This window comes from Ziziphus jujuba, chromosome 7, assembly GCF_031755915.1.
Source record: "Ziziphus jujuba cultivar Dongzao chromosome 7, ASM3175591v1".
Classification (NCBI taxonomy): domain Eukaryota; kingdom Viridiplantae; phylum Streptophyta; class Magnoliopsida; order Rosales; family Rhamnaceae; genus Ziziphus; species Ziziphus jujuba.
Window position 1 is genome coordinate 22,642,233 of NC_083385.1, and position 21,260 is coordinate 22,663,492.

The following is a 21,260-nucleotide window of genomic DNA, read 5'->3' on the forward strand; positions in this document are numbered from 1 at the left end:
TGGATTACAGAAACAAAAAAATCCAGTCTTGTCTGAAGATAGTACATGGATGAATGTGAATGAATGTATTGAAATTGAAGAAGAAAGTAGCCAAAAAAGAAAGAGTCGTAACAACTAACAAATGTATAATAAGAAAGAATATGAAGCTCATTTTATTGATGTCTTATGTTATAATTTAATTACATTGTTTTTACTTATTTGCAGGACCTAAAAATCTTAGATTGGGAAAAAAGAGTTAAAGGAAAGAAAAAAGTACTAGAAACAACTGATGAAGATGAAGATATACAACAAGTTGAGGAAGATAAAGAAAGTGAAGAATTTTTAGCTTCCGAGGATGGTGATTGTGATGCTTTGGATGAAATTGACAATTGATATTTGAGAATTTAGGAAAATATGAAAGTTTTTAAAGTTTTTTGGAACTTTTATATAGCCTATGCTTATGCTATTTGACTTAATTTTTTGTTTTTATTATTATTAGGTAAATGAGAGCATGGCTAAGAATATCGTTTTTGGAACTCACAGTATGTTACGATACACAATACATTTTTTAGACAAAATGATACGTGGTAGGATACACATTTTGACAACTATGATTTTATATAATATAATTATTCCATAGATAATAATAAATTTACACCTATAATATAATCTTAGTTTATCTATTTTGAGTAGTACTTGAATACATAATGAAGAATTAAAAGAAGAAAGATATATATTCCCTGAATAATATGCAATTGTTTAAGAAAATTGTCAGGACCCGTCCAGAATTCCTTCTCCGGAATCCTAGACAAGCCCTGATCCCAGGGAAATACCACCGAACCTTCCAACGGAAAATCCGGCAGCACCTCCCCTAAGGGTAGGACTAACCAAAAATTTCCTGCACTGAAAACACACTTCTATATTCATCCCCTTATTCCTCCCACGATACTACAAATTGATTTCACAAGTTTACAGCACTCCAAAGAATAACAGCAACCCAGTGCATAAATAAAATGTGTCCAATACAGTATACAGAGCATTATACAATTAAATGTGAAATTTATACAATGACAGATAAGAAGTAATACAGGATGGAGAGGAAATGGGAAGAAATACTTCTTGGACTTTCGGCAATGAACTGAGACGTTGGGCTCGCCCCGGACAATCAACGTCTCCCAACCTGGACCTAGGGGAACGGAATTTAAAAATGTAAGATGCTAATCATCTCAGTGAGTGACCCTATCTACTGTACACCTTTAATATTAATAATATACCAAATAGAGAGATTTAATTAATCAATACCGAACAATTAAATAAATAAATAAATAAACAATTGAGGTAACAATTTCTCTCAAAACCCTCACTATTCACTCCGTTGGAAATGTTCCCCTTTTAAAATATTTTCACAAAACCCGATAATCGTACTTCCCGAAAACCAAGGGACCAAATAATTTAATAAACAACAAATAAATAAATAAATAAATACCCCAATATAAATAAACTACAATAAATTATAATAAATAATTTTGTACTCTTTGGGGTTTGAAATTTCTATCCGAAAAATTTGTACTTGACGCACCACACCATATACCAGTGATGCCCTCCGATACCCAGCGTCCTGAGCACCGACTGGCGGGGAGATTAAAGAGAGAAACTTGCAAACGGCACTTCGGCGTCCCGACAGTACCGCTGCTGAAACCATCTTCCCGGCCAAGGAGGGGGGCGGCTGTGTGCACTATATAAGACTTGCTTGCCCACGATCCAATGGCAACTCACGGGAGAAATAATAATACTTGCGCGCTGAACCACATATACATATACTTGAATACCAATACTATGTGAATGCGTCTAAAATAATTATTAAACCAACCGTACCGTTTTCCAAAATTACCATGGGAAATATACCAAAATTTCTCACTTACCATCCTACATATTTTTATTTAACAAATCGGTACGAAAATATCGATAACAAATAAACCATAATTTTCTCGTAATACGAGGTTCAACAATTAAAATACCGCGGGCATAATTTATACAATTTAAACAAATATTTTCATAAAATATTTAACCCAATTATGCCCGAAAAATAATACTTAAAACCTCGTACGATTATTACCGAAATATACTTTGCTCATGCATAATAAATAAATTAAATCACAATAAATCCATAACTAAATTGCACCACATGAGCATAATTTAAATACCAATTAAACACCAATAAACATAATTAATTGCCCAAAATATTTTTTAAAGGTGGGTTACTCACCTGGAGCATGCAATTAAACCATGATCCACCATGGGATCAATTCCACGACTCACCGGTGCTCCTAGAACACAATTCACACACAGTCAAATAAATTAATATTTTATTCGGGTAAATAATACCCGGTACCCGGGGGGTCAAACACAAACGTTATCCAAAATAGTTGAATAATATACCGAATCGAAGCTTGAGCGACGAGGATTACAAATCCGGTCTCCATTGACCCCAATTCCGCCGGAGGTGGCCGGAATTTGGCCGAAAAGCTTCGACCGAAATTAAACTTGAAGGATCTCTCAAACAGTGGGGATTTTGGGCAATCTAACCCCGGAAATGGACTCAGAGGGGTCGAAAATGGTGGGATAGAGGTATGGGTCGGGCTGGGTTGGTCAGAAATGGCGAGAATCGCCGGAAAAACTTAACCGGCTCCGCCAACTTTACCGGCCCGATCTGGGCGCGTCCGGCTGCAACTGGCCGGGAAAATTGGAGGCTAAGGTTACGGGGAGCTGGGCTTCACCGGTGGCCGGCGCGTGTGGCTTTCCGTCGACTGAAATTCGGCCAAGCGATCGGTCAAAGAGAGAGGGGGAGAGAGTCAAAGGAGAGAGAGAGAGGGAAAATTCCTCTGGTTTTTTGACGGGCTCGGGGAAGAAGAAGGGAAGAAAAGGAAAAGAGAAGAGAAGGTGTTTTCCCACGTGGGGAAAAGAAAAAAAAGAAAAAAAAGAAAAAAGAAAAGAAAAAGAAATAAAAAGAAATAATTTAAAATTAATTAAACAATATTAAAAAATAATATTATTACATAAAACAACAATAATAAAATAATTTGATATTAAACATGGTTGATATGTGGCATTTCACCATGGTGATACATGGTCACATTTATTAAGTCACACGTGGCACATCGTTACGCGTTTAAAAATAATATTAAAATAACACAGTATTTAAAAAACTCTACAGGTCCATAATTTTCAAACCACATGTCCAAATCGGACGTGCCGCTAGTCTACGGACTCGTATCAAATAGTATTTCACAACCATGCATGAGTCAAAGCTCAACTTTGCATGAATAAAAGGTCAACTCCGGCACCCCTTGGACAGTCTGGACCTCAACTTGTTTTGCTCATAACGTTCAAACCGTAGCTCCGTTTTCAACGTGCTACTAGTCTACGAACTCGTGCCAACGTGTACTTTGTAACGATACCTCAGTCAATCTAAAATTCCAATCGGGTCAAAAAGTCAACTTTTGACCCTTTCGGTCAACGGTCAAAGTCAAAGTCAACGGTCAACGGTCAAAGTTGGAAAATTTCTGTTGTACTTTGGGACGAGGTGTTACAAAATTACCTAAATTTATAATAAAAACTCAATTTTATTTTATTTGATGACGTAAAAAAATTTACAAAATAAAATTTATAGTGTAAAAAAATGCAATCCTACAACAACGATTATACAAATTTAATAGAATACAGTTCAATGCAACTTTGATCAGTACAATTTATCACCATAGAAATGGTACAGTATAGTAAGGTATTAAAAAGGACGAAAAAAAAAATTAATTTCATATAAAGACAAACTTGGACAGAAAAACTCATTTTGTCAAAAAACATATTTGGCTTTGGACAGAAGGAAGGTAGAGAAAGATAATCGAATACCAATAAATAATGATTATTAGTTTTCTGATTATTGTTACAATTAGTGGTTCTCACGCCTGTGCTTTTGTTTCTGTTTTACTGATGCAACTGAGTAATTGGTTTTTTTTTTTGTTTTTTTTTTATTTTATAATTCTAATAAATTAATGCAGCTTTGTTGTGTATATTCAAGGTGCCCGGGGATCAAAATTGTTAAATGATGGCTATTCGTGAAGGTGACAAATATATACATGCATCTCTAGCACTTGGATAGAAAATTATGCCACCTTTTAGCAGTAGATGACAAAGACAGACCTTCACACTCTCCATGGACCACACAGAAAAAACAAAAGAACAATTCAAAGTCTACTTGTGATTACACTAACCTTTACTAGTCAATTCAAATAATTATATTATATTTATTGCTTAAATTTTTGAGGGATTTGTTTCAACTCAAATTGTTTTTGTTTGCTAAAAACTGTATTCTTGCAGGAACCAGGCTGGTTAAATTTTGAGCCATTTTCTTTTATGGCTTCTGTTCTGCCAATTCTGCTCATATTATCTGTGTTTCACGTTGTACTGAATGCAAAAGCACAAACAAAGCATACCATCACTACTGGATCTAAGTTGTTCCCCTATGCCAACTACAATTCTTCATGGAGCTCACCTTCTGGTCTTTTTGCCTTTGGTTTCTACAGACAAGGCAGCGGCTTTGCTGTTGGAGTATGGATGGTCAATCAAAATGGAAGCACAATTGTATGGACTGCTAATCGAGATGAACCCCCTGTCTCCTCTAACGCAACGCTGGAGCTGACAAAAAGAGGTCTCTTTCTTGAAACTGAGCAAGGAAAAGATATAAATATTGGTGGTGATAATTCAAGCGCTGCAAGTTCTGCTGCTATGCTTGATTCTGGAAATTTTGTACTCTTAAACAGCTCTGACCATGTTATTTGGCAGAGTTTCGACTATCCAACTGACACAGTGCTACAAGGACAGGTTCTTACATACAGCAGCCAGTTGGTGGCTAGTAAATCTGGAACAGACCACTCAAGTGGACGATTTAAAATCGCTATGCAAAGAGATGGAAACCTTGTGTCCTACCCTACTAACATCTCCAGCAAGTCAGAAACTGCCTACTGGGCTTCCAACACTATGTATGATTCCGGTGCAGAGCTTCATCTTAACCATACAGGCAATCTGTTCCTTCAAGCTAGATACACAAACATAAGACACATATTGTCAAATTGCTCTTCTCCTCCTAGCGAAGGTAAAAATTTCTATCGAGCAACATTGGATGATGATGGAATTTTTAGATTATATTCATACAACATGATCAGCAACACGAGCTGGAAAGTGGAAGTGATCTGGTCGTCTTTGGATAGTCAATGCCAAGTAAAAGGTTTCTGTGGTCTGAACAGTTTCTGCCAAGTGGTTGGCAAGAAATCTGACTGTATTTGTTACCCCGGATTTGATTTTATCGACCTCAGTACTAAATTCCTTGGCTGCTATCAGGATTTAAGGGAAGATAGCTGCAGAGACAATACGGACCCAAATCTCAGGTACAATACTACTTCCTTACAGAATATGTGGTGGGATGATCACCCTTATATGGTAGTATCACAAAAGCAGGAAGCTTGTAAAGAGTCTTGCCTGGGAGATTGTAACTGTTGGGCGGTGTTATATGTCAATGCCACTTGTCGTAAATATAACTTTCCGTTAAGATATGGTAAAAAAAACATTACTATATCAGCAATAGCCCTCTTTAAGATGGTTTTGAAAAATGGTGGTACTCCGAAGGCAACGAACCATAGAGGCCCTCCAGTTCCTATAGATAGACCAATCTTGACTGATAACAAGAATAACATAGTTTTAGCTCTGGCATTAAGTTTAGGTACTGTAGCATGCTTGTTCTTTGTCTTTGCAGTTTCGAGTTTCATCATATACAAGCACCGATATCATAGGTATAGAAAACTGTTGGAAAATGCTAATTTGGGATTAGCTGACGATTTTACTTTGCAATCATTTTCTTACAATGAGCTTGAGAGAGCAACAGATGGCTTCAAGGAAGAGATAGGAAGGGGTTCTTTCGGAGCAGTTTATAAGGGAATTTTATCCGAGGGTAATAAAACTATTGCTGTCAAAAGACTTGAGAAAGTTGTGGAAGAAGGGGTAAGAGAGTTTCGAGCTGAAATGACTACCATTGGAAGAGCTTATCACAGAAACTTAGTTCAGTTGCTTGGTTATTGTATCGAGGGTTCCAAAAAGCTTCTTGTATATGAATTTATGAGCAATGGCTCTCTTGCAGATCTTCTCTTTAAAGCCTTATCTCCTCCAACCTGGGGAGAAAGGGTGAGGTTTACATTAGATGTAGCAAGGGGGATCTTCTATCTGCATGAAGAGTGTGGAGTGCATATCATCCTCTGCAATTTGAAACCCCAAAATATACTCCTAGATGATACTTGGACTGCTAAGATCTGTGACTTTGGTTTGGCAAGGCTATTAGTGCCAAATCAAGGAAAAACATCTGTGGGAGTTGAAGCGACATCAATAGGATATTTCGCTCCTGAATGGAAGAAGAATGCCTTCATATCAGTAAAAGCTGACATTTATAGCTTTGGTGTTGTGCTCTTGGAAATCATATGTTGCAGAAGAAACATTGAGCTAGATGTTTCAACACCAGATGAGATAACACTTGCTAATTGGGTCTATAAATGCTTTAAGGCTGGAGAGCTGGGTAAGCTTGTGGAAGATGAAGAAGTAGACTTCCTTACACTAGAAAGAATGGTGAAAGTGGGGCTGTGGTGCATCCAAGATGATCCAGCTTTTCGTCCTTCGATGAAAAATGTAATCTTGATGTTGGAAGGGACAATGGATATACCTATCCCTCCATCTCCAGAACTTCTTCGTCTTCCTTGAGATATTTATTTCATGCATTATAATTAAATATATAAGTTTAGTTGTATACAATAATTGTATTAGTTGTGTTCTACTCCTTCCTGTTGTTACTTGTGAGAAAGTATTTGTGATATATTCTTATACATGTTAAAGGCACCTCTTGAACTGTATTGAAATTGCATGCAAGTTGTGCTCTCATTCTCTCATACTTTCATTGTTTACCGCAGATACCACAATGATTTATTCACTCCCAATTACGCGCTAAAAGATAAATTACAAATGACTATTATAGTAATAACTTGTTATTATCCATTTTTCACACAAACCTTGTCGTGGTAAATTAATAATAATAATAATAATAATAATAATAATAAAATTGTTTCGTATTAACTTTACCAAAATGTTCTTCAGCAAAAAATAATAATAATAATAATAAATAAATAAACAATAGAAAAAGAAAAAAGAAACTTTTCGAAAAGGCTTTCTAAAATATATTTTCAACATCTTGATTAGATACACCAATTTCTCACAGCAAAAAGTAAATAGAACTACGGATATGCAATCATACATGGATGAAAGATACATAGATAACAAAGACTAGGCCCCTAAGAATTTCCTCAACTGTCGAGTTTTAGATGGACGAAGAAGTAGGACAAGGAGGAGAAGCAATATCAGTAATCCCTTCTAACATTAAAACAACACTCTTCATTGAAGGACGAAGAACTGGTTCATCTTGAATACACCATAAGCCTACTTTAACCATTTTCTCCAAGGTCTCTTTATCTGCATCTTCCCCAACCCCACGCTTATATAACTGTCTACTAGCAAAGCACTTATAGATCCAACATGAAAGAACAATCTCATCTATAGTCGGTACATTCATTTCCAAGTTCCTTCTGCAACATATAATTTCCAGCAACACTATTCCATAACTGTAAACATCTGCCTTGACAGAAATTGGAGTGTTCTTTTCCCATTCTGGGGCCAAGTATCCTCTTGTCCCTCTGATCCCAGTGAAAGTCCGCGTTTGATCAGGCATTAACAATTTTGCTAGCCCAAAGTCAGAGATTTTAGCGTTCCAGAAATCATCCATTAAAATGTTCTGAGGTTTTACATCACAGTGAATGATGGGGGTCCTACACTGTTCGTGTAGATAATTTATACCTTTAGCGACATCTATTGCAATTCTTACTCTTGAATTCCAATCTGGACGCTTTGCTTGTTTAAAAAGAAGATCAGCTAGGGAGCCGTTGCTCATATATTCGTAAACCAGAAGTCTTTTTGAGTCCTCAGCGCAATAACCCATCAACCGAACTAAGTTCTTGTGGTTGGTTCTACTAATTGCCCGCATCTCTGCACGGAACTCTCTTTCACCTTCTTCAATTAACTTCTCAAGTCTTTTCACTGCAACAAGTTTTCTACCTCTGTTTAAAACCCCTTTGTATACTGCTCCAAATGAGCCCTTTCCCAACTCTTCTTTGAATCCATCTGTTGCCTTTTTAAGTTCATTGTATGAAAACACCCTCAAAGCTATAAGCTCATCATCACCAGAGCATCCCATTTGTCCATTAATTTCTCCCAGCCTTTTATACCTTAGAATTCGAATTTTAAAAATGTAAAGGCCAGAGATTGCAAGGGAAACAAATGAGAAAATGACAAAAGCTATCACTAAAACAAGAATTTGTATCAAAACTATTTTGCTTGTGATCACCTGCTGGGTTCTTCCTGGCGGAACCAACACCGTCGGGACAGAATTGGTTCCATTGATGGTTGTAGTTTCGTCCTTCTTCCCCACCTTGATGAAAGCAGTAGTAGTAATGGAATTATCAAAATCCCTTCTAAGATATCTCAGTGGGAGTTTTTGTTTCAAACAAAGATCACTTTCGTAGTCCTCTTCATCTTGTTTGAAAAGTGCCGCCCCACGATTGCAATCTTCCAAACAAGAGTTCTCACATTCTTCCATGGACATGGAAGCTTCCATATAAGCAATATCTCCCCACATTATGTTCTCCATTTTTTCCATGCTATAAAAAGTTGTATTCTCTCTCCCATATACACACCCTTCGTCGGAATAATTTCTCAAGCAGCCAAGAGTTTTCTGATTCAAATCAACAAAATCAGATCCTGGAATACACAAACAGTTTGGTTGGTCGTCAAAGATTGCACAAAAGCTATTAATCCCACAGAAACCTTGAACTTCACAAGGATTGTTCAAAGCTTTCCAAACCATAACAGCATTTTTTGCTTTTCCATTATTCTTATCATCAACTCCATGATAATACAACCTGAATATTCCATCAGAATCGATCGTTGCGCGATATATTTCAACTTTCTGGCCATTTTCTGAAGATGATGAGCCTCCTCCTCCAAGACTCAAGCTCCTGACCATCTCAGAACTCGTAGTGTTCACGATGGCTAGAAGTCCTGTATGGTTAAGATAAAGGTGATATTTGAATCCATTACCAAAAGTTTCTGAACTCCAATATGCATCTATGCTTGAATTATCTGTGTTTATTGGGTAGAGAACCAAATTCCCATCAAGCTGCATCTGCAAATGAAACCGTCCAGTGGAATGGTCAGTATCAGACAGACTAGAAAACAATTCCTTCCCAGCAGACAGAAGCTGATCTCCAAGAATAGTGTCAGTTGGGTATTGAAAACTTTCCCAAATTATATGGGAATGATTATTGTAGAGGACAAAATTACCAGAGTCGAGCATGGAAGCAGAGGTAGAAGGGTATGTTGTGTTAGCAATAATTTTCTCCTGACCATGCTCTGTTCTCAGGAGAAGCTTGCCACTTTGATGGAGTGAAAGTATTGCATTTGAGGTTACTGGAGGATCATCACGGTTTGCTGTCCAAACTACTGTGTTTTGCTCGGTACCCACCAGCCAGATTCCAATTTTAAAGCCTAATCCTTCATGGTAAAAGCCAAATTCGAAGTGCCCAGAAGGAGAAGACCATGAACTGCGGAGAGATCTTGGGGAAATTGAAGAGCCGAGGTTTATTTGTGCAGAATGCTTTTGTTGAGATGTTACACCGAGAAACGATATAGGGAGGAGCAAGAAGAACAGAGTAGCTGTTGAATTGGAAGCCATGAATTAAGGATATGAGGGCTGTAGCTACTATTGGTCACTGGTAATGCTAATTTGTAAATGAAAAAGAATAAATAAAAAATAAAAAATAAAAAAAGGTGTATAAAAGAATAAATAAAAAATAAAAAATAAAAAAAGTGTATATAAGTTATTTATTTTTTTTATTTTTTTATTTTTTGATAAAAGTATAACGTTATGTTTTAAACATGAAAAAGTGCAACTTTTTTGAATTAGAGGCATTAAATGCAATCATCTCCAAAAGTAAAATATGCAATGCTTCCATAGATGAACAATAAACTTCTGACGTGAGCTGCACGGCTTTTTCACACTTTCCTTTTAGTTGGGTTATCTCATTGTTCGGTATTCTTTTTTATTTTTAATTTTTTTTTTTAGGCAAATGGCCGTGTATTTCTTTTGACTTGGAAAAGTCTTAGATGGTCAAAATAATCTACTTGCTAAAAAAAACCAGAACAAGTTCAACGAATCAAAATAAAAACCAAAAAGAAGTAGCGTTCAGGAAGACTAAAGTCTGTCACTTGTTCATATTTGTCTATTCATAAGCCTCTACGAGGAAGAAAATTCTCAAAGAATTTTTTTATAGGATTGATTTGTATATATCTGAAAAAAAAAAAAAAGTGATTTTATTTCTAATGAACACATTTCTCAAGAATCTAATGGTGATTTTATTCCTACTGAACATTGTTTGCATAGAATTTTTGCCCAACTCAACTTGCATTAGCTAAGCAAATTCGACCAGGGACAAGAGAATTACCTTAATATTGGAGGAAAAAGCTTGTCCTTCAATGAGACCAGCCCTCCCCTTTTATAAAATCTCTTTTATTGATATAATGATGTTATATGCCTTGTTGGCAATGTTTTACACTTAACCTTTCTCATGTGATTGGTATGTGGGATTTTACGTGTAATCTTTATTATGTGATTGGTGTGTGTGAGATTTTACATGTTATGTTCTACACGTAATATTTCCTATGTAATATGTTGAAGGTGGTCATTTGTCCAAGATAAAGGAAGGCTTGCAATGGGGCTTCCATGGGACCCGCTTGTGGTTCATTGAGTGTATTTGGACAAGGTGGAGTCATGCTGGAGGCTTTTTGATCAGCTAGCTATGCTTCCTCATTGGCCTTACTCCTTTTGACTTGGAGGCATTATGTTGACTTTTTTTTTTTTTTTTTTTTTTTGGGCCAATAGGCATTATGGTGACTTTGATTTTTTAGTGTTGATCAAGGTGACTTTGATGAGTTCATGTTGATGGCTGCGACAATTTCGCTCCCACAATAACAAAATATGTTAGATCATTTTCCCAGAAAAGAAAGAAAGAAAGAAAGAAAATATGTTATATATTAGGTTTTTCTCATTTTTGATCGCTAAACTATAAGATACTCTCTAAATTAATTTTTTGTTTACATTAATCTCTAACCTATATGTAACATCATACCAATAGTTCTTCAGACAATTTGGCTAACGGAAGTGAGTGCATATTGGTTAGTAAGAGATAGAGTCGGTAATTTTTAGGAACTAAAATGAGAAAAAATAATAATAATAATTTAGGGACCAAAGTAGGAATCATTTTATAGTTTAGAGATTAAGCATGATAAAAATCTAATAAATTATGAAAGGAATAAAAATTTGAAAAAAAAAATATATGCATACAAAATTATAGGTATTATCAGAAAATAGAAAAAGAAATATTGTTTCACATAACGAATTAAATACCAAATAAATACCAATATATGTAACATTTAACGATTTTAAAAACATATTAATGGTAAAAAATTCATTTTCAAGACAAATTATTTTAGAAAGTTTGAAGATTATACTTTGAAAATTTTTATAAATTTTTAAAACATTTTTTTTTATAAAAATATAAATAGTATATTAAAATAAGAAAATATCTATTTCTTATAATTAAAAGAAAGAAAAAAAAAAAACCAGCATGTTTACGCTTAAGCATGAGTGTATAATTTTTATTCGTTTTAAATAGGTTTTGATCTATTTTATAAGAAATAAAATAAAACAAACTATTTATATAAATTCTAAATCAACATAAACTGTAAACTCAATATTTTATTTATACTTCCAATGCCATGTAAAAGAATTACTAGTTTATTTATTTATTACTTGTGCCAATTTTCTAATTTAAGAAAATGAAGGTGTGAAGAATTGATCGATGATCGCCACTTAAATTCCCAATTAATTATGCAAAAATTTGATTACTTTGATTCCTGCAAGGCACGAACTGTTCAAATAAAAAAGAAAATGCGTAAGAGATTGTTCTTATGAAAATTAATTATTTTAGAAAAATATGTATTCTAGCTAAATATTAAAGATTTTCATTATTTAATTTTATTTGAAAAATTCAATTTAAGAGAAAATTCAATAATAATCATAAAATCAAACTAAATCAACCACAAATAAGATCAAATTAAATGAAATTAAAAACAACACCACCAATTACATTTGAAGTTCCAGATATTAATATTCTAGGACCATAACTTCACTTAGACTTCTCATGAAATACCTTAATTGGTAATTTTAACTTATTTCTTTTCAATTACTAACCAATGGATTCCTAAATTCATTAACTCCTTCTTTTAAAATTAAGCTAGACTATAGGCAATCCTCATAAAATTGAAATTTCTTCTTAGTTTTACTAATTACCCACTCAATTAATCTAGTCACTAATAACCCAAGTTAAATTGGTTTTTTTAAAGTCAGTTCTAGCCTAAATCATGGTTGTCCAAGACTTAATAAGCTCTTTTAAGTTTAATTGGTTCTTGAATTATGTTTACCTAATTTCCAATTCATCAATTATCCTTTCTTAAGGTTATAATCTTTAAATCTAACAACACTCAATTATATATATTTTTAATTAAGTGTTTATTTTCAATAAATAAAGGCCACGGCAACACAAATAATTGAAAAGAAATCCATTAAAACCAACCAATTAAATCATCCTATTAACAGTGTAATCTATGTCAAGGTCCTCGATCCAAAAGATCTGGCCAATCATGTTAAAAAAAAAAAAAATCAAATACAAAAACAACATAAAATTCCATAAAAGAAATCATCATCTCATACATAAATCCAATAATTCTATTATAAAAATAATAAAATTAAGAGAAGAAGTAGATAATTAGAGAAATCTCAAGCATGATAGCTACTCCAAGCAAACCAAAGCCTTGGGTTTTCTCTTAATCATCATCTCCTATTTAGTCTTGCCTCATTTTGCTATATATAAAGCCATTTTCCAAACAATTTCATTAAACTATACTCTAAATAATTTAATCTCTACCATTTGATCTTTATGATAAGGCTATCTAAAAAATAAGCATAGGGAAGTCACATGCTTCACTTATGCCTATCCTCAAGTTTCAAAAGTTAGTATTTTTGAGCTTCCATAGAGGGTCCACACATGAGAATAAGGAGAGGTTGGTGTGCACATTATAGAAAATGAGGTGGGCACACCATTTCCTTTTAAAAGCATGACTTGGCATGGCCACTTCCCCATTGGTGTGTACACACCAATGCTGCTGAATTTCTCGCTTGGGAAGCTAAAAAGTGGCATGGTTACCTCCCTAAAAGAAATCCACATGCCAACAATGTAAAATCAAGGGCCTTAGCTTTAATCCTCTTCATTTGCGCTTAGAAAATATGCTTCTTTATGCTTTTAAATTTCAATTTTTATGTAATAATCTTCAAAAACATCAATGAAGCTTTTCCTACAAAAGGAAAGAAAACCTATCAAAATTACCAAAAACTTGGGAAATCAAATAAATAATTAAATTTAGACAGGCTAAATTAGTAAGTAAAATGCTTACTAATCACATTATGCGCCTTTAGATTGTTGTTGCACATTCAACTTTTGTTGCAGCTGCTATTGCTATTTTCTTATCTATCTAATTAGTCAAGGAAGTTTTTTTGACAGTATGCCATTAGGAGTGTTTGGTACTTTCAACTTCACTATATTCCAAATTGAGCACAACATCCTTATGCACCTATTTCATATGTTAGGCATAGCTGGTATATTTGGCCACTCCCTATTTAATGCTATGCATGATTCCTTGGTAACTTCTAGATTGATCAAGGAAACCACAGAAAATAAATATGTTAATGAAGGTAGATAGGCCAAATTAGTAAATAAAATGCTCACTAATCACACTCTCAAACTTAAACATTTGATTGTCCTTAAGCAAACACACTTATTCAAAAACTAAAACAACTAAACAAAGGTTTAAAAATCAATAGTTTCCTAAAAATTATGCCTAAATTTCAGTTTTTCCATGAGGTGAAAAGGAAATTTGGATCTCAAATGGAACAAGTAAAATTTTCATAGTATCCACTTAAATTTTCAATATTTTTTTCCACAATATCCATGGAAATTTTCATCAAAATATCCATATTAAATTCTTAATAATTTGGTTAAAAAAATCTATAATTTCCATGTAAAGTTTTGAAATCTTCATGAAATTTTTGAAATTTCATTGAAAATTTCTAATAAATTTAATTTTTTAAAAACAATTACCAAAAATTATTAGTAATGTTTAACTGTTTACTTAAACAATATATTTTTTTTTACCATAATAAATTTAATATTTCTATAGATATTATAATATAGATATAAGTTATAATATGGACAACAATATAAATACATATGTGAAATAAATGATAAATGTTATAAAGATATGCCCAGAATATATTCTCTACAAATGTAATTAAATGAGTTGATGAAATATTGATGGATGTTTATAGAATGTCGTCAAATAACAACTCATGGGTACCATCTCAAACTCAATTATTAGAGGGTAATAATTTTTCATACAGTCAACTAATATCATATAATGATTATTAACAATGATAACCACATTTAATATAGGATTCATATGGTCAACATATTAATAATTACATATAAAATTATCAAAGAGATATAACTTTTAATAATTAATTTTCATATTTCACATCTTAACTTGAGGATGACAAAAAAATAAATAATTTTCAACCGCTCAGGAGCTGTATGTGGTATTGAGATGATATTTTATGAAATAAAATTTAATTTTAACAATTGTTTTATATATTTTAATTAATAATTTTCTTTTATCAAACATGTATTTCCTTGCATTTTTTATTGATACTAATTTATTTATGACCATTAATACACATTATATATTGATAGACTAAGAGATATATAAAATTCATTTAATATTTTTGCAGTTTATATAGTAATTTGATAATTAATTGATTAAATAAGTTAATTCTAAAGTTTCAATACAAATTTTTATTTTTTTAAAATAAATTTCCATCAAATTCCATAATTTTTTATAACTCTATATTGATATTCAACAATTTTCAATATTTTCATAAATATTTTCATATCTTAGACCTTCAATATTCTATTGATACTGATATTTTGAACCTTAAACTAAACTAGCTTTCAAAAGCAAATAACCTAAAGAATTTAAGACTTAAAGCAACCTAATCTCCAAACAAATTTAAAAAGTATATTAAGAACAACTTAACCAAAAAAAAAATAAATAAATAAAATAACTCGGAAACCATTTAAGATTAAAAAAAAAAATAGTAAATATCATGATTATGGGCACCTCAAATAATTCAACTATAATCAATAAATAACTTTAAAGTAAATATGTAACCCAATATCTCATATTTTCCATTTAACAAGCTATTGTTCCTAAAGTAAGTGTACGAAAAATCAATTTGAACAGTTAACATCACGCAACTAGATAGATTCACACTGATTAGAACCTTAAAATTAAACATGGGTATCATATGCTTGACATGATCTTAAACTATTCACTAATGTAGATTAAATTGCAAACTTGGAATCAGTAAATCTTAATCGACCTATAATGAATAGGCTAGAAGGGAAAAACTCAATTAAAGAAAACGAATAGTAAATAAATACTGGAAGAAAAATTTGCACTAATGATCAATGATTATGTGCTCAAGTAACAAGTACTCCCTTTCAAAGAAAAATCACCCAAAAAAAAAAAAAACAACTCTAAAAATATCGCATTCGAGACTCATTGAAGAATAAGATTTTGTCTCCTTATGATAAATACTTTACCATAACATGTGTGCTTGTATGCAACAATGCAATGCCCAAAAACTTATTATTAGAGAAATCTAATTTTCTTTAACTGCAACATTTTTCTTCTTTTTGAACTTTTTTATATTTTTTTAGAAATGTATGCCCCTAAGCTTGTTTCTTATGAACATTTTTTTCTTAAAAACAGTAACAATCCATTTTTTTTTTTATAATTTACAAAGCAAAGCAAAACAAACTTAAAGCAACCACATTTGCTTTCTTGTCATGTGTTTTAGGACAAGATTATAGAATTTTGTACACAACAAACAGACATGATTAATCAAATATCACTAATACCCATATTTTGAATATTGTATTCTATTAAATCTATAAATTTCACAAAAATACAAAATATAACCAACTCTAATAAAATAGCCATTGCCACTCTCCCAAACTTAGCTTAAATTTTATTCCTACTTACATGTCACAAGCACATTAAACTTAGCTTAAATTTTATTCCTACTTACATGTCACAAGCACATTTTCATATGAAACTTAATAATAAGCTTTCTTTAACAATGTAATGGTAGGATAAGAATTAAACATGAAAGACCCATAAAGGTAAGGTAGATATGGTTAAATGAATAAAAACACTCTAACATGAACTAATGCATCCTAACAAGCCTAAAATAGATGCGAGTGATAAAATGACTTTAAATGTAAGTTTTATAAAGGCTCAATCTCTTAACAATTATGGCCTAAATCATTTTTTAAGTTAATCAATCATCTAAAATTTCATTTCAAGTAAAAATCATGCAAGTTTTAGAGCTCTGCAAAATAATATGCCCCAATTCATGGAAACTTTCTCGAAAATGCAATCTAAATCATGTTAAATTTTATTATAGTGCTAAAAAATTATTCAAAAATAATAACTAGCAAATTAGTTAAAATAAATAAATCGGCATGCTACAAATTAACTATTTCAAAAAATTAACAATATTCTCCAATCTCATCGTCGACTAATCATATAACTAACCATAAAAATCAACTACTCAAAAACTAGAACTAGGAATTAAGAAATGAAAATATATTTAGACTTTCGAAGGCAACAACTATTTAAAAACAATAAAAACACATTTTTGGATTCTCTACTCATAGAAAAACACTTCTAAAAAGCAAAAATCAAAATTCTTTTACTGATTTTCATGGTTTTCCAATTTTTTTTAATTTTATTTTCAAAATAAAGATTCAAAACCAGCAAATTACTTAAAAACAACCACACAAAGACCAAATTTTTGAAAAGTTCAGCCAAACTTTGAAAAATTATACCTAACTTTTGAAATATTTAAGCTAGAAACATCAAACTTTGCAAAACAAATTTTCTAAAATTGAAACTCATTCATAATTATACAAAACCAACCACAACCAAAAAAACCTATCAAACTTTCCAAAAAACATACTCAAATCATCATCATTACAAATGGCATAGACAAAGAACATAAACAAAGGCAATTACCCAAAAAGTTCAAAACCAAGTAAATGACCAACCAAACAACAACAAAAATTTAAATAAACTTTTGCCCCAAACTTAAGCTTAATACCGTCCTTAATGTTTCAAATCGAAAATGAAAAGTTATGAAAAAGGATTGTTACCTATGGGTGAGATGTCCCACACCCTAACCATTCAATCAAGATCAGTTATTGTGTTGGTGAAAACTATTGTTTGCACCTTTGTCATCACTAGACTCTTCACTCAAATCTTCATTTGGCTCCTCATCCTTCAAGCACTTCATATACGTGGGAAAATAATTTGAACTAAGCCTCCGTTTATAGTTGATGGACAATTCTTCCATTCTCGTGTTCAAAGTTTCATGAACATTCGGTTCATAATTAGTATGAACCATTTGTCTTTGATGCAAATCACAAATCGAGCATCCAAATTTGAAAGTGAGCTCTAAATTTGTACCATTTGAGATTGCATATTCTCCATCATTGCTTGCATATGAGAGAAGTATAAGAGAGAGATTAGATTGAGAAATAGTGTCAGGACCCATCCAGAATTCCTCCCTGGAACCCTAGACAAGCCCTGATCCCAGGGAAATACCACCGAACCTTCCAACGGAAAATCTGGCAGCACCTCCCCTAAGGGTAGGACTTACCAAAAATTACCTGCACTGAAAACACACTTCTATAATCATCCCCTTATTCCTCCCACAAAACTACAAATTTATACCACAAGTTTACAGCACTTCACCATAATAACAGTAACCCAGTGCATAAATAAACATAGGTGTCCAAATAGTATACAGAGCTCCATGAAGTGCTATTCAATGGAAAGTACAACAAGGATGAAAGAAATAATACAACTGGAATGAACGAGTACAAAAGTACTTCTTGAAACACGATAGTGGCAGAGAATTGGTTCGCCCCGGAAGAACGTCTACCACCCCTTGCACCTAAGGGAACGGAACTTAAAAACGTGAGATGCTAATCATTTCAATGAGTGACCCTAGCTACTGAACACCTTTAATATTATCAATAATAATATAACAAATAAGGAAATTTAATTAATACCGGCAATAATAACAATTGAAAATAATATTTTCTCTCAAAACGCTCACCAATCACTCCGTTGGAAATGTTCCCTTTTTAAAACAATTTCACAAAACCCGATATTCATATTTCCCGAAAACCAAGGGATCAAACACTTTAATAAACAATAAATAAATAAATAAATACCCCAATATATAATTAAAATGCAATAAATCATAATAAATAATTTTTGAACACTTTTGGGTTTGAAACTTTATCTGAAAATTACACTTGACGCACCACACCATATACCGGTGATGACCTCCGATACCCAGCGTCCTGAGCACCGACTGGCGAAGAGATTAAAGAGAGAAACTTGCAAACGGCACTTCGGCATCCTGATAGTACCGCTGCTGAAACCGTCATCCCGGCCAAGGAGGGGGGCGGCTGTGGCAACCACGGGAGACATAATACTTGTGTGCTAACCATATACATACACCAGAACACCAATACTGTATGAATGAGTCTAAAATAATTATTAAATCAACCGTACCGTTCTTTCCAAAATTACCGTGGGAAATATACCAATTTTCACATTTACCATCCCACATATTTTCATTAACAAATCCGATACGAAAACATCGATAACTAATAAAACAATACTTTTTCTCGTAATACGAGGTTCAACACATAAAATACCGTGGGCATAATTATAAAATTAAACCACCAATTTAAACAAATATTTTCATAAAATATTTAAACCAATTATGTCCAAAAATAATATTTAAACCACGCGCAATTTATTACTGAAAATACCTTGCTCATGCATAATAATTAAATTACAATAAAATAATAATTAAATTGCACCACATGAGCATAATTCAAATATCAAATAAACACCAATTAAGTATAATTAATTGCCCCAAAATATTTTTAAAGGTGGGTCACTCACCTTAAGCGCGTATATTAGCTAAGATCCTCCGCAGGATCAACTCCACTACTTGCACGCGCACCTAAAACATCCACAGTAACCAAATATATTAATATTTTAATCGGGTAACTCCCAAATGGGTACCCAGGGAGCGAACACAAATGACAACTACAAAAATTACGAGTGATATACCGAATTGAAGCTTGAGTGATGAGGATCACGGATTCGGTCTTACTTTCCGGAGATCGGACCCGAGGTGGTCGGAATCTCGCCGGAAAGCTTTTGGGATTTGACTCCTCAATTCTCCCAAACCGTTGCGAATTGGCAGAAAAGGATGCCAGATTTGGATTCAGGGGGTCGGAATTAGTGGACAAGGACCGGCGGTGCAACTGGGTACTCGCCGGAACAGTGACTTCCGGCAAGCCGCCGCGGTCACCGGCAACCGTCGCCGGCGACTCGTACGGTGGCCGTTGGCTGAGATTTGTGGCAGTTTCGTAGATCAAGGGGAGAGGATTCCAACGGGATAGGCGGTGAGGCAAACGGAGGTCGGACGGCGTAGAGATCGGGGTTTGAAGATTTCGGTGCCTTGTCGAAAAAAGCTTCGATCCCGGCGCGTCGGAGGTCTGGTGGTCGTGAAATTTGGTGGGTAGATTGGAATTGAGGAGGTAGTGAGGGGTGGTTGGCGCGTGTGGCCTGAAAATGGCCAGAAACTGGGCAAACGGCGGTGGTCGGCGGTGAAGGGAAAAAATTGTCGCCGAACTTCGCCGTCTCGATCCGGGCGCGTCCGACGACCAACGGCCGTAAAATTTCAGGGTTCGGCCGGAAATGGGAAGGCGCTCCCGTCTGGCCCGCGCGTGTAGCAAGAGTCAGCCTGAAAATTGGACGATTCCGGCGGTCGGTCGTTTTCTCTCTCTCTCTCTCTCTCCTCTCTCTCTTTCTCTCTCTTCCCGGGCATTTTTGCCAAATATAAGCCACCGTGGGTGACATTTTCACCCACGTGGACTAATCAGGTGATGACACGTGGCATTACTGTGCACTTAAGCCAGATATAATAAAATATTACGGTATCCGGCGAACTTCAAACGTCCATAACTTTTTAATCAGATGTCCAATTTAAGCGTGCCGCTAGTCTATGAACTCATATCGACGAGTATTTTACAACCATACAAGAGTCAAAACAAAATTACACAACAAGAAAAAGTCAACTCCCAGCACCTTTTGGACAGTTTGCACCTCGACTTGTTTTGCCCATAACTTTCAAATCGTAGCTCCGTTTTTGACATGCTACCAGTCTACGAACTCGGGGCATCATGTACTTCGCCACGATACCCTGGTCAACTAGAAATTTCAACCGGAACAAAAAGTCAACTTTTGATTCGCTCGGTCAACGGCCAACCTCGGTCAACGTGCATGGATTCCAATGTGATTTGGGTTGGGGTGTTACAAATAGAATCAACTGTGAAGCTTGTTCCATGAGTCATTGATAGTTGACCATCAATGGGAGCTTTAAAACCAAGCCTGAATGCTTTGGGTCTTCCATCTTTCCAAGTAGCAAATTTACTAACAAAATCATTAGTAATCAAATTACCTAGCTCTTTTAGAGTCAAATTCCTCAAAATCTTTGCCCTATTCTCTTTCAAAAGCTTACAGGGACAGAACAAGTCATAGGCTCGAGGTGGCAATGGGCCCCCAACACCTTTTTTTTTTAATAAAATATACTTATATAAATATAAAATTGAATATAAGTCTTAATATAACTCCAAAAGAAATATGTCAATTTATTTTTAATATATCTACTCAATGCTAATTATATATCAATTTAAAAATTTACTTATTAGTTTATAAATTCATATATACTAGGTGTTATGTATTCAACGTAACCC

General features: G+C 33.8%; 2 protein-coding genes across 3 annotated transcripts; one reads left to right on the plus strand and one right to left on the minus strand.

Annotated features, from left to right (window-relative positions):
- Positions 1–3,742: 3,742 nt before the first annotated feature.
- Positions 3,743–6,777, plus strand: LOC125423769 (G-type lectin S-receptor-like serine/threonine-protein kinase LECRK3). The gene is made up of 2 exons (XM_048478915.2): positions 3,743–3,760; positions 4,354–6,777. The coding sequence occupies exons 1-2, from the start codon at positions 3,743–3,745 to the stop codon at positions 6,775–6,777; spliced, it is 2,442 nt and encodes an 813-aa protein (XP_048334872.2).
- Positions 6,778–7,224: 447 nt separating this feature from the next.
- LOC125423691 (G-type lectin S-receptor-like serine/threonine-protein kinase LECRK1) lies at positions 7,225–9,940 on the minus strand. 2 transcript variants are annotated; one of them, XM_060818749.1, is made up of 2 exons: positions 9,463–9,679; positions 7,225–9,304 (listed from the first exon to the last, which is right to left on the minus strand). In XM_060818749.1, the coding sequence occupies exons 1-2, from the start codon at positions 9,526–9,528 to the stop codon at positions 7,388–7,390; spliced, it is 1,983 nt and encodes a 660-aa protein (XP_060674732.1). In that variant the 5' UTR covers positions 9,529–9,679; the 3' UTR covers positions 7,225–7,387. The 2 variants fall into 2 exon arrangements, with proteins under 2 accessions (XP_060674732.1, XP_048334506.2); XM_048478549.2 differs by having other exon boundaries at positions 7,225–9,940.
- Positions 9,941–21,260: the final 11,320 nt, after the last annotated feature.

What these genes read in the sequence shown, in the direction of transcription:
- LOC125423691 (XM_048478549.2), bottom strand. Translation starts at nt 9,853, where the DNA reads ATGGCTTCCAATTCAACAGCTACTCTGTTCTTCTTGCTCCTCCCTATA.